Source organism: Chelonoidis abingdonii, chromosome 1, assembly GCF_003597395.2.
Source record: "Chelonoidis abingdonii isolate Lonesome George chromosome 1, CheloAbing_2.0, whole genome shotgun sequence".
Taxonomy (NCBI): domain Eukaryota; kingdom Metazoa; phylum Chordata; order Testudines; family Testudinidae; genus Chelonoidis; species Chelonoidis abingdonii.
In genome coordinates this window covers 221,418,735-221,433,739 of record NC_133769.1, presented here as the reverse complement: position 1 = coordinate 221,433,739, position 15,005 = coordinate 221,418,735, and the positions used below count along the sequence as shown (strand labels likewise).

General features: G+C 38.2%; 1 protein-coding gene across 1 annotated transcript in view; it reads left to right on the top strand.

Annotated features, from left to right (window-relative positions):
• IL1RAPL1 (interleukin 1 receptor accessory protein like 1) overlaps positions 1-15,005 on the top strand; it is a 1,180,373-nt gene that overhangs the window by 1,123,309 nt on the left and 42,059 nt on the right. The window contains exons 7-8 of the mRNA XM_075059862.1: positions 8,131-8,263; positions 10,937-11,082. Coding sequence (XP_074915963.1) covers positions 8,131-8,263; positions 10,937-11,082 — 279 coding nt within the window. The remainder of the gene's footprint in view (positions 1-8,130; positions 8,264-10,936; positions 11,083-15,005) is intronic.

Here is a 15,005-nt window from a genome sequence, read left to right as displayed (position 1 = left end):
TAAAAAAGGATGGGTAGCAAGCAGACTAAGCAAAAGAGTTAAGTTTACAGGAACAATGGTTTTATGAAAGTTTTCATTAGTCCACTGGAAATAGTCAGTCTGGAATTCTCACAATAAGTGATTATACATTTCTGATTAGCACGTCAGGCAAACCTGTCTCTCATAGCACCAGGAATCAAACAGTTGCCATCATCGAAAAGCCAGTACTTACCTCACAATAGCATTTGACATATTGCAGTTTTCCTATACTGAGAATAAGAAATAACTATAGTATTTGGTAAGTATTTGTTGGCAAATATTGACTTTTTAATGAGATCCTCTAAATGTGATGTGTAATGCCTCTCTGTTCTGAATAAATTGGCTTGCTGCCTGTTATAGCCATCATAAAAAAGATGTTACAGAATTCTGAGAATTCCCTAGCATGGAAAATATAAAATAAAATAACTGTGTGGTGTTATACAGCATGTTAAGTACCAGCTGACAGCAAGCCACTCTTTGGGTGGATTTGGTAATCAGCACTGTCACCTGCAGCACACTAGCTCACTTTCTACAATTGTATTGGCTAAACTATGTGAAATAGGAGTGGTAACCTCTGATTATCTTAATTTCTCCAGACTGGGGACATCATAGCTAACACACTACTTCACTGAAGAAATTCATAGGTATTTTCCCTGGACACTCTGACTCTCTTTTCCACGTCGGGAGTCACCCTTCTCTTCTCACAACTATAGTATAGCCTATAAATGCCAAGGAAGCTCCTGGTTCCTTGCCCTCTCTCCTGTTGTCTGTGTATTCTAAACAGATATTTAACCACAAGGAATGAGTTAACCAAATGTAAAGACTGCATCTCCAGAGAGTATTTCCAACATGAGAAACCCTATAACAAAGACCTTGCAGTGACCTTTGATAGAATGATCATAGTTTGAATTTGGTATTTTCCTAGATGCTGGGCATGGCTGTCTAACACATTAGCTGTGCAGCACACCTTTGAGGTTTCCGTTAAGCTGCAGTTTCAGAAGATGTTTTCAAATTATCATTGCTTCCTACTGAAGTGGTTGTCCTTCAATCTATCAAATCAAAGGGTAACACGAATGCCATCACACTGTATTCTAACGTGTGACTAATGGTGCAAATGTAATTTAAACTGCCCGTACAAGATGACATTTTACTCAAGCACAAAACATTCACTAGTTGCTAATTGCAACTAGCAGGTTCTCTGGATGCTGATGTTTTTAATTAGAGCTTATACTCTGAGCAATTTCTTCTGATTAAAGAAAAGGTTTTGTTGTTAAAAAGATAGACAGTGTCCTCTAGTGGAGAGGAGCTACTCTAGCAATAGCTTGAAAATGTCCAAAACATTGCTAATTGGAGAAATATAGTACTTAAAATAAGTGTTGTCTCTGCTGATGGGATTTGCCATTTGAAATTAATACATTTTTTGCAGGGTCTTCCTCACTTTCTGGCCTGGTAGAAAGTGTGCTGAATAACAAGGATTGTTCCCATTTTAGATCACAAAAAGGTTTTGATCAATTTCAAAGTGCCTCACACTGAACCCAATTGGTTAGAGCTGACCGTGCATCTTTATCACAGGAAGCTGAAGAATCATTTAGTGCAATTTATTCTAGCTTTTACAGAAAGCAAGCAAGAACATATTCATCTTCAGAACTAAAGGCAAGGTAGACAAATACAGTTGATGTTTGCTGCTTTGTAGGTGATCTCTTAAATTTCTTTATTATTTTCTTATTTGAACATAAAGAAAAGACTTGTACTGAAAGGCACAACATATTCATGTACCATTATTATTTGAACTGGAGACAGAGGGCCTGTGTTCCCTGGATGTACTATTATTGATGGGACACCAGAGAAGCAGGGAATGCGAGGCATCAGGCTGGAAGAAACTCAGCCACATGGACAGAGCAATGCTTAAGGTTTTCTAAAGTTCCACTTGTTCAACATAATCTGCATTCAGCCTCATTCTTTGCCAGTGAAACAATCCAGGTTTGTTTTTTTTTCCTCTCTCTCTTTTGTCTGTCCTTTCTAGAGTCATTTGCTGGTCGGTCAGCAGTCTCACTTTAATAATTCTCATCTCACATTTTGAGTAAAACCATTACTGAGGACCCATATGGAAACAGCATTATCTTGAGATTTCATGGTAAATTGCAGCAATAAGAGAGAGAAAGAGAGAGAGGTGAATGCCCTTGTTAATAAATTTAAACATGGATTTCGACTCTTTAAAAGGATAGATGGTAAAACAGTAATAATCCTGCATTGACAAGAAAATTAAAGATGGCAGCATTCAAAGTAACCCTAACATGCCCACTCATTGTCAGATGTGCACTGTTATTAATGCAGCTTGACAGTTGTTCAAAACTTTAAAAAATTATCATTTACAAAAGTAATTGCTTAAGGGTAACTGTGAATGGCCTAAAATTACCATCTCTGAGGTTGTTTTCTACATTGCCTAAAGGGAAAGCATCTTCTAGAGTTAGTTTATTTACTTAGATTTGCAAACATGCTCATCTAATAATCATTTATGTGCAACAAAAATTTTAAAACATATCAGTTATTAAAGCCAAAAGCCCATGAAGACCTTTCTACTCTCCAGACAAACTGTTCTCCATCCTCTTTCTCCAAATTCCTACTCCTGCAGAAAAAAAGCCAACAGCCCTGTAGCATGCCATGAAGATGATTAAATCTGATAAAGGAGCAACCATAGAGAGCAATGGGTGAGATATAGCCTGACACCATTGTTTACTATCCTCTTGATGTCCCCCTCAGTGAGGCTGCAGGATCCCCATTCCATCCCCCAACTGTCACCAATTTTATAGTATGTCCACCCCTATGAAATTCAGATTCTGGCAGAGCAAAGGGAGGGAAATAGACTATATGAGAGTCAAAGACCCCTCAGTGAAATTGTCCAACTGACAGCTTCCCACCCCCGTCTAATTAGATCCTTTCTAGTGATCTGCTAATCACCTTTCCAATGGGTTTATTTTGAAGCTCAGCTATAGTAGAAAGAATAGATGAACTTACAGCTGAACACCTGGTATATTAATGGCTCTAGTTCAACAGCAGTATTCTGCACAGTGTTACTAAGGGACAATACAACCTTCCTCATTTATTTTCCATATGTAAATATATCATATTGAATAGGAACTTTAAATTCTGTGTCTAAAAGCATACTTAAATATTTTATGCATGGAGGGGGGGGAATCCTTCAGAATTTAGTCAGGGAAAAGCCTCCATCTTTTAAACTTTTGCTTTTCTAACACATTTTTTTCCTTAACAAAATACAGTGTTTAATATCTGTGGGTTGATATTTATTTAATATTCACTAATAAATGGCAAGAGCCCAATGAGTACAAAAATCAGTGCAGCAGGTTTCTGCTGGCTGCAGGAGCTCAGCACGTGGATCCTAACCTTGATGCTTCAGGAGTAAATTGGCCAGCAGCCAAACTACCTCAGGCTGTGATCTTATCAGATCTAATACACTAAAAAGAATTGGACTGGGGTTGTACTTGGCAGGAAAGCTCCAGGAAAAAGCCCAAGGAGCTGGAGTGACAGTGATTCAGTAGGTAGCCCTCTCACTTTTAAGACAAAGTTGGGTAATGCCATAGTGGTACTTATTATCTGCTAAAGGAAATGTATTTTGGATTAGCCAAACAACTGAGGTGTCTTCTTACCACTTGAGAGCAATAAAAATCCAGTGGCTGTACGTGAATGAGTAGGAGGCACTCCATTGTCACAATTACCACACAAATGTTTTTATTATAATTGTATTGTCGGGGATTATCCTGATTTTATGCCATCTCTGTCCTTCCCCTTGCCAAAACTTCCCGCCAAGCTCTGCTAGGACAATTTTGGGGCAGCTGGTCCTCTCTGACCCTCTGTTGGGACTGATAGTCAACAGTTAATTTTACCTTTACTTCCTGGAAATTGAAATCAGGTACATAACGTACTCTTAGAGAAAGCAAAAGTCTATTTCCTAGAAAACTAGACAAAGTCAAGGTAAGTGACATAGAACAAGAAATGTGACAACTGAGGAATCTTGCAGAAAATAAAAGGTCATTTGTATAAACCTGCTTCGGAATTGCTGTAAAAAGCTATGTGTGATACCTAAACTCACCAAGAAAGTTTAAGTTACAAAGATATAGCCTGAAAGCTTACCAAGTAGTATTCTGTATTTGACCCGTCTTAGCTGAGCTTCTAAATCAACTCTCAACTCATTCCACTCAAATTATTTCAGGATTTGGAAAATCTGAAGCCTCTGCCTGCTGCAGAGCTGTGTTCCATGGGGTCCTCCTGAGTTGACCAAAATTGCTTCATGATTCGGGAATTCCATGTCTTGCTTTCTGGTTATTATATTAACCTTCTCCTCTTCCATATGCTAACTATTTGGACACTCATGCCATCTTGATAGCCATTTTTAGCAATACTACCCATGACAACATGTGTCAGGGAATTTCTCTGAGTGTGCTTAGGAGGGCGTGGTCTGTGATGCATGCTGTTGCTACCTTGCACTGAGTGAAGGTAAGCTTTCATGAAACGACCAATGATAATCCACTTGCCAAACAGCTGAAAGAAGGTAATAAGTGACTCTTGCCTTTAAAAATGTAAACATTGATTGCAAGGTTTTATGCCTTGTAGGTCTGTGAATAGGTCAGCAGGGTGGTAGCCAGATGTTTTCCTGGAAAATAAGATAATTAAGACTCTTATTAAATAATTATCCATCTGGCTATCATACAATTGTGACACAGAGGCTCACTGATGGTTTGCATTCTGTCAGCAACTCTTAACAAGCCTGATAAATTCACTACAACTAACACGTTGCTGTCATAATATTTACCTATAAAGAATGTTGTGTGAGGTATCAAATGAAAGCCAGTAACACCCTGGTCATTGCTATCACTGTGAAATGTGTATATTAACTACTATGTGAGGAATTATGGATACTTACTGATACTAATCTTTAAACACCAAAAACAGGTAGAAACAGGTTTCCTTCCAGACAGGAGGGAACATAGTTATCTCCCCACCTCTAATGTAAACTTAGCATTGTGAGTCAAGTTCAATAGGAGTTACATTTGCTAGTAAAGTGAACAGAAAAAAAACAAATTAACAGGGGGAAATAGCATGGTGATGGCACCCTGGAGAACCAGTGATGGGGGAGGAGGCTCTTATCTAGTGCACTTCAAATTACACTTCAAAAGGATCCATTTCAAAGGTTGCTAGACTATAAGAAGGGAAGAGAACCCCTTTGTAATCCACCAGCAAGGAAGCAAATGGACCATGCTTTTTGCATTCATAAAAGTTGGATCCTGACCCATGGGGCTGGTCATGCTGAGAGGTTGCTTTCGGTGATAAACTTATCTTAGACAGGTTTTAGCCTGTTAAAATGTTTAGTCTATTATTTTATTTGTAACCATTGCTGCTTCCATTATTCTTACACAATACTCACTTGAATCTGAGACTCTCTCTTCTTAGTTAATAAACATATTCCCTTTTTACTGTACATTCATATCAGTGATGTAATATTAAGCAAAGCAGGCTGGTGGATACACTGTTTCTTTGGAGACAGCAAACTTGGCAATTTCTGTGCGTGTCCAGTGGCAGGGGCTGGATATTACAGGGGAACCCACTTCAAGGGGGCCTGGGGATTTGGGTGCACCTAAAGTGAACCTGCAAGCTAAAGTACAGGTTAGAAAAGCTTCTGAGAAGATTATCTGTGTGGCTAACAGACTGGAGTGACAGGGAGCTGATACCCAGTTTAATACAAGCATATCTCTCTCTCTGAAGCAGTGGGGTGACAAGGTGATATATAATCCTGGATGCCCCCAAAAAGCATTGCAACAATATCCTGCAGTTGTTTCCAAAGGTGTCATAAACAGATAGTTAAGGGTTAATGTTTCTTTTACCTGTAAAGGGTTAACAAAGGGAACCAAACACCTGACCAGAGGACCAATCAGGAAACCGGATTTTTCAAAGTGAGGGAGGGAACTTCTGGGTGCGTTTGCTTTTTCGCTCTGTTTGTTTCTGCTCGGCTACTAGAGGGAAGTTTGTTTTTTCATCTCCAAACCTTCTTTCTACCTTCTGTTCCCAGTTGTAAGTACAAGGTAGCAAAACAATAGCTTTATATGTTTGTTTTGTATTTACATGTGTGGAATTTGCGTAATGTTTTAAATTGGATATCTTTTGAATCAGACTGTTTTATTCCTATTTCTTATAAGCAATAGCCTGTATTGTCTCTTGAATGCAGCATTTATATTCTATGTATTTCTTTCTTTTTATATAAAGTTTTCTTTTTAAGACTTGTTTGAGTTTTCTCTCTGGGTAGGTCAAGGAACAAGGGGAGGGGATTCTCTTTGTGTTAGATCTACGGAGGGTAAAGCTGCAGCACCAGAGAGTTGGTGGGAGGGGGAAGAGATAGGACCATCTCTGTTTCCTTGTATTTGGGGTTTGTCTCTTTGTGGAATAAAGGAGACATGCTTCTGGGTATTGTGATGTAAAGAGATTGCATCAGCTCTCCCAGGTTAGCCCAGAGAGGAAAGTCTGGGTGGGAGAGGGAGGGGGAAGGGAAGTGGAGTATTTCCCTTGCCGGTAAGACTCAGAGCTTCTGGGTCTTGGGGGTCCCCCCAGGGAAAGGTTTGGGGGAGACCCGGGAGAGTTTATCAGGTACTCAGAATCCTGATTGGTGGCAGCGATATCAGATCCAAGCTGGTAATAAGCTTGGGGGAGTTTCATGCTAGCTTCTCAGTTTATGAACGCTAAGGTTCAACTCTGAGTAGGAAGCTACGACAAAAGGAAAATGGAAATAAGTTGTGCAAATGTTTATTCATTTCATGTGTTCTCTAAGGACCAGATCCTCTTCACCAACCTACGCTGAGTAATACCTTACTCTGCAAGTAGGCCTCTTTATTTCATCTCTGTTTGTAACTCCATTACAGACATTGTGGTTAATCTGCTGGTCTTTAGAGACCCAAGACTAAAATTGACAACGTAGATTGAAGATAAGTTTGGTGATCTTGATTTAGGGACAGTCCCAGAGAATCAGTGATAATACTCTCCTCATGCAGGAAAGAACAGGCCCTTACTCCTGAAACCACCACATAATTCTAGATAAATAGTCACTGCCAGGGAAAAGAGCACACAATCGTTCAGAAGAGTTGATACAGGCTAAGACCAAGGTGCCTTTACGGAGGTGAATGGGGACAATGAACAGTGTACTTTTTGTGCAGTATGTCTAACTCTAGCCAGCGTTATCAATTAGTCACTTTCACATGAACAGTATATATCAAGTATCACTTTTTCTGTGTGCAAAATTAAAACAAACTGAATTAATGCAATGTTAAGGTTGCACAATCAAATCAAAGCAAGTCAGAAACGGTACACATGAAGGTTCCTGCAGTAACATTAAATTAGAAACATTACACATGTCGTATTCCTGTTTTCCTTGCGTGGATTTCTGTTCATATTTTAAAATATGGCTCACAAAATATGGAATAAGTACACACATATATTTTTCATTACACTAGACGTTCACAACCCACTGAAGTGGCTTGGGTCGGGAATGTGAGTCATACCTTTGGCTTCCACATAATGATTGCCTACTGACAGTTCTCAGCAGAGCTAACTTAACAGAGAACAAGCAACTCTGTTTTTAATGGCTGCATCTTGGCAATAGAAATAGCAATGACGCCATAGGGGTCTGTTATAGTAACTGCTATAAACTTAAGCAAATACGGATTTGATGGAAAATGTATTTTTTCATAACCTGTACCTATTTTGAATAGAAAAACGTGGAAGTAGGCCAGATGTTTAGTCTATTTTTGTGTTCGGCAAATCAGCACACTAGCAAGTTGTTACGGACTTGATCCTGCTTTCTTTGTAAACCCAAACTCTCGGTGAACGAATGCAAGATTGGGCCCTATTTCTATATAATTTGTTTCTTCTTTTTGTTTCCAGAGAATATGTTAAACATTGGTTGGAAATTAAGCTACAACTCACTATATGCAAATCAATGATTTTTGCAGATTGATATAAGAGTTCAAAGGGTTTCTAGCAGCAGATCCAAAAATTAAATATTTTTTTCAAATTTTGAAATAACATATTCTCTTTAATTCTCTGTAACAGGCAATTCTGCTAACCTAACCTGCCGAGCTTTCTTTGGATACAGTGGAGATGTCAGTCCTTTAATTTACTGGATGAAAGGAGAGAAGTTTATTGAAGATTTGGATGAAAATCGGGTCTGGGAAAGTGATATTAGGTAAAAAGCAACATTTTTGTTCTCTCAATCAAGATTAATACTGTATTTCTTTTTAAAGTGAATAGTACTGTGTAAAAGGAAGGAATAGATTTTATTACTAACATGAGTATAAAAAGGCTATGGGCCTGATCTCTTCTGTTACACCTATTTCATGTCAATGTAACTCCATTGACTTCAGTGGTATTACACCAGTGTGAATCTGTGGAGTAGATTACACTTGGAAAGGGGGAACAGAGAAAGTGGAGGCATTGGCAGGATTCTCATCTCAGTTTTAGCACCATAAAATCAGAATAAATGACACAGGAATGCAGTGATGTAACAGATTATAATCCATACAATGGCTTCATCAAGTAACAGAAAACACTGCAGTATTAAACACTGAAAGGTTACTGAGAAGATATCAAGAGAAATAAATATGTCAGGAAACAAGGCTCACAAATAAATACATTTTTAAAGCCATGGAGCATAAAATGTTGTAAGTGTCAAAAGCTGGCCTTTGTTTCTAAATATTATTGTTCCTGTTATATGTGAAAGGAATTACATTCAATTTTTATAGAAGAACTAGATCTTAAGAACGTTGCTTGTCTTCCAGTGCCCATGATTTTCTTTCATATGGTCTACTTCTACCTGCTGCTTGGGTTATATACTGTGCTGCTTGGGGAGGAATATCATATTCTTGTGTTGCTTCTAAAAGTGCTGCCTTAATCTGAGATTGTCTATTCATTAGGAATGCTCTGGTTGACATACCCTAGAAAATCATGTACAAAAGCGTTTCTCAAACTGGAGTCCATGAGGGTACTCGGGCGGGGGTTGTGGGCCCTGCTCATCAATTCCTCCCCCGCCCAACTCCTCCCTCTCCCTCCCAGCACCTCCTGCATGCCTGGGAACAGCTGTTGAGAGGCATGCAGGAGGCATGGGAGGGTGGGAAAGGAACAGGGATGGGGCGTACTCTAGGAAGGGGGTGGAATCATGTCCAGGGCCGACAGCCCCGCTGATCAGCTCCCTCCCTCCTTGTGCCTCCTGCACCCCAGGGAACAGCTGTCCCATGGTGTGCAGGAAACGCTGGGAGGGAGAGGGAGGAGTGGTGAGGGAGTGGAAAGAGGTGGGGAAGAGGAGGGACAGGCATGAAGCAGGGGCGGGAAGAGATGGGACCTTAGGGGAAAGAGATGGAGTAGGGTTGGGACCCGGGGCTGAGTAGAGGGCTTGGGGAGTCTGTGAAAAATTGTAAATCAAAATGGGGGTCCTTGGGTTGCTAAAGTTTGAGAACCGCTGATGTACAATATGATTTTAAAGTATCTATTTGGGTCTGAAAAGAACCTTTTTCCACACAGTATTTAAACCAATACTCTGTGTATGATTGCATCAGCGCGTGTGTGTTTAAAATATAGACAGTTACCAGTATAAAATGACAGCAAAGACTTCTTAATGAATTACATATGCAGTTTAGATTATATGTATGTTATCCACAATGAATACTTATGAAATACTAAAGTTAGTATATTTAAATTTAATCTTTTACTAAAAGGTTTGCTACTCCATAGCCTTGTTAATCTGGTCTGATTTTCAAAGTAAGCTTCAATATCTTCAGACAAACTAAAGTAACAGAGGAAACCGTGTATCAAAACCACTAAGGCCATGCAAACATTCAACATTATTCAAGTCATGTTCCACCTCCCCCAAGTGATGGAAAGGTGGAGGCAGGAATATCTCTCTCCAGTGTACTCTAATTTTATTCCACAGAGTTCAAGTCCAATACACCAGATTACATAGAATTGTGCTATACTGTATTTCTTATTTAAAGCTCTCCTACAGCCTGTCATCCAGAGACTTAGGGCTTTAAACATTTTCAAGAAGTGATAACCCTCTTCACAACTGGCTTGGTTTTGTGTTTGTTCAGGGAGGACCCTGAAGAGTGTTTTCCATTTTCTTTAGGCATGTGAATAGTGTGGGTGATGAGCATTTGAAGCAATTTCCTGTTTGCTTGGTTGTTTTCTTAAAACCAGTGCTGGGACTAGTGAGGGGACAATGAGTAGAAAGGGAAGACAACTCTCCAAAGAGGTTTTTACACAGGAGGTGCTTGCTTTTATCATCCACTTCAATTGGTATTGACTGAGGGAACATTAACTGTTCCAGCTTTCACTGCTAGTTTATAACTGCTTAGTAAAATAAAGATGAAGTGATGATTTTTCTTACTATAAAAATGGCCATGCTGCTTCCTTTAGAAATGTCAAAGCATCTCAGAAATTGCCTTTGGACAAAAACAAAACTTAGACCATACCATTAGTAGCACCCTCGACCTGGAATTAACCATTTGGAACCTCTCCAGGCCTACGCCATATCCCATCATTTCAAGAGATCATATCCTACTTTTAAGCTGCATGTGAACTTCTCATCAAAGTCTCCTTTCCAGCCCTCAATATATTATCAGTGTGTGCATCATGCTGCTTAAGGAAGACAATTAACTGCAGCTCTCATTAACAGCTACAAAGCCAAACCTCCTCATTAGGAGTGAGGAAGAAAAGAGCATCATATAATCTAATTAAGATTGGTTTCAAATTTGGCTATGGTTTGATGCAGAGTGCTGCGAATTGTGAGTAACATTATATTATGATTATCTAATGCTCTGCCATGGTACAAAAAGACTCTTATGTCTGAATTATTTCATTTTTGTAGAGTTATTAAGGAACATCTTGGAGAACAGGAAGTTTCCATCTCATTAATTCTTGACTCGGTGGAAGAAGGGGACCTAGGAAATTACTCATGTTATGTTGAAAATGGAAATGGACGCAGACATGCCAGCATTCTTCTACATAAGAGGGGTAAATATATGACTTTTTAACATAGCTACTGTACATTGTAATGATGTTGCATTTGTAAACTTTCCTTCAGAGGCTACCCTTCACTTTATCAGCCTAAGATACTGAAAGGCAAAGGCTGATTGTTTGCTTCCCTGCATCTGTGAAGTTCTATGAAATAAACCAGGGAAGCCCACTGTTAACTATGGTTGTCACCACAAGAAATATAATAAAATAACACTTTAATAATGACTGTGTACAGGATACATTTATCAGAGGAGTAGCCGTTTTAGTCTGGATCTGTAAAAGCAGCAAAGAGTCCTGTGGCACATTATAGACTAACAGATGTTTTGGAGCATGAGCTTTCGTGGGTGAATACCCACTTCGTCGGATGCATTTAACAACTCATGGGTGTGGAAACTGATAAAAGTTTAGTAGGGCAGGAAATCAGTAATATAACTTTAATCATTTTCTGTTTAAAAAAAAAGCCCAGATATTAAAAAAGTTATAGCTAATAGATTCCTATTGAAAAATGTACATAAAAATCCCACTAGGAAAGTTACTGCCTTTTCTGAGTCACCCCATTTTGGAGAGATTTTTGTTCTAATGTATTTAATTCAAAGGTCTCTGAGAGAGAGTATTGAGAGATAAACACCTAAAGGTCTCCCCGTTTTCACTATCCACTGATATCAGGTGCTTTGAGCCTAACTAATGGCTAAAGTAGTCTCCCACTGAGATCATTAGGATGAGACAGAAAGCACTTTGCTAAACAAGACTCTCAATCCACTTGCACACTTTATCTCCTATAATGTATTCCATTTTGACCTGTGCTATGCCTGATGCTCTCCATACTCCAACAAAATCCCATTGGCTTGAATAAGAAATGAAAGATCAAGACCAATGTCAATTTTTTATTGTGCTTATTTTTATCCCCTTTATTAAAGGGCCAGTTTCTTTCTGTGTTTCTCAGGTGTCTGTTTACATTAAGGCAGCAGTCAGTTCTTTAGTTTTAGTCTTGTCACATGAGAAATTTGGGTAAATCCAAAATGGGACCACAAGGGAAACTATCATAAATAGTAACATTTTAAGTTTCTTTCCCACCCACTCCAAAATAATAGCACAATAATGCTTTGTGCCTATTCTACTGCACTAAGGTGTAGCACTTATCTCCTGAGAAGTAAGAACGTAGAAATAAACAAATGATCTTTTTGGCTTGGCATTTATACAGTAGGTGAATTGCCATTTATTCTTGCAAGTATTGAGTTGGGAAATTATTCTAAACCAGCTACCCCCTTTTTGAAGTTTATTAATAGACCAGCAGGTAGGCAGGGGTCTATTCAGAGGTGTTTGAACCCATGTCATGAGATCAATTCAGTGAACACTATAAAACCCCATAGGTTATCATTTAATAGTAAAATTAATGTATGGATCTTTTAGGATAAATAATTTCAAAGTTTTCCTGAGTTTAAAAACAATAATTGATTGATATTTAATAGATCTTTTTTATTATCATCACCCTTTCTGTTATTTTTCCATATCAGCAATAACGGTAAGTCTATGACACTACATAGAACTTACCCATGTAGGAGTTTTGCCACTGCCAGCCTTTTAATCTGGCAATGTACATGGCCTAAACTTTGCAAATTCACTCTGTTCCCCCGTCTCCCTTCATGGAGCTGTCAGTATAGCAAACACACCATAGCATGTAGCCTTGTGATGACATATATGTGAAGAAATCTTCAGAAAATCAAAACATCATCACAATGAGCAAAAAGTTAGAAATGGCATACTTTTTTAAAAATAGCTGTGAATCTGAAACATTTGTTTGAAAAGTGACTCTAGTGGGTCTGTAAAATGCAAAAGATACTATCATGAGCATTCTACATACATTGCACTTTGACAGCTGTTTCAGTAAAATGGGAAATTAACCGTGACAGATAAAAATTCTAACTAGTCTCTCAGGTCTCCTAGAAGGACAAGCTTTGCACAGCTTGCTTGGTTTCTGTAAATTATCATGGCAACACTCTGTTTTAGGTTCCTTGTTTAGACTCACATTTAGTCTCTGCTAGGAATGTGTATTTATTAATTTCTCATTATTTGGTGCAATCGGTAACTAGCAATAAATTAGGGAAATTTGCTTCCCAAACATTAAAAGACATCTAGAGCGGTATTGCAAGGTTTTAATTGCTGACATTTTTTTGTTTTGCAACTTGCTTTTTAAACAAATAAAAATGCTGGATCTGGAATGCTTATTAGATACATGAACAATGGATTAAAACTTCATAAACTCTATATACAATGCACTAGCACTGTTCAAAAAGAAGTGAAGATGAAGAACCTTATTGTTAAACAAAGACCTTTTCCAGTTGTATCAACTCAACGTAATCATTGATTTAAAACAACTACCCCTCTGTTAACTCTAACTATAGATGTTTTCTGTAATATATTATCATAAGGATGTTTAATTCTAAACAACTTTCACTCAGTGAAGGCTGATCTCCTGAGGTTAAGATCACTAAGTGCTCTGAGACCTTGAAAATGGTAAAATTATTCTGCAAATAGGGTGCAGTACAGCCAGAGTCCATTTAGATAAATCACGGTAAGAATAACTGAGCTCAGGGATGGGATCTCAAAACACTTTCTCTGCCATTTACTGTGTGCCCTTGATCAAGTTACTTAACCTCTGTGCGTCAGTTTTACTATTTGCAAAATGTGATAATATTACCCACCTACATCACAAAGATACTTGAAAGAGTTTGTTCAGTGTTTTTAAAATATAAAGCGCTATACTGCGTAAGAGTCAAGTATTATTTCTCATAATAATATCAACATCATCTATGGACCACAAAGTGCTCTACAAACATCAGTCAAATGTGAAGCATGAGAGTCCCTGTGAAGATGGTAGTCTACCCATTTACCATGGGAAAACTGAGTTACAGAGAGATTAAAGCCCAGATTTTTCAAGATATTTAAGTGTTGCGCTCAGTGTTATGATGCTTAAGTGATTTAGGGGCCTAAATGTTATTTTCAGAAGGAATTTAGGCACTTTGGGATTTAGGATCAGTTAGACATTATAATGCTAAGTACAGTAATCTCTCAATATCTTGAAAAATCTGAGCCTAAATGTCTTGCCCAAGTTAACAAAGAGACTCCGTAGTGGAAGGGACGGGAGGAGAATCATAGGAGTCCTCACTTCCATTCTGCATTCTGCTTATATAACCTCTTTACTTCACCATTGTTCAGATCAAGTTCTTTTCCTTTTATCCAAGAGAAGAGAATTATGCTTCTTCGATACTGCTTCTTGATTTTGTTAAGTTATCAGTGGTGTCTATCATTTATCATTTGTAAATCTGGTACATCTTCAACTAGATTTTGGAACTCTCCAGAAATAGATTTTGATAGAAAACCAAGTACAAGCTAATTAATGGCAGACCGTTTTATAATATATAATGTGTGAATCATGCACTGCAGTATTATATTTCCGTGAGGTTTAAATTCAAGGAAACAGGCTCACAGCTTACCAATATAATAAGTAATATAATGTAAGACAATATCCTTGAATAATGGTATCTCCTGAAAAGTGAGACTGTCTTTTGTCATAGAGCAAATCTTCCATGGTAACGTTTAATTGCATGGTAACTTGGAATTACAAGATAGCCTTTATCTGCACATTAACTTGTGAAAAAAATTTGGCTGTGCATTTTAGCAGACAAAACACCATAAAGAAAGTGATCAAATGTTTCACCATGTAATACATTTTTATTTTTATGATTAAGAAGCAAAATATATACACTAACATTATAACATTTTCTGTGGTCCATCTGCCAGTGGGGAAGACACAGGGCTCTGCTATTTTTCCCTTTATTAAGCAGATCGTAGCCAATGTCTTTTTTGAAGACTGTATGCATGTCTTCTTGGCCCACTGTCCCTATTGCATTCTTGCATCT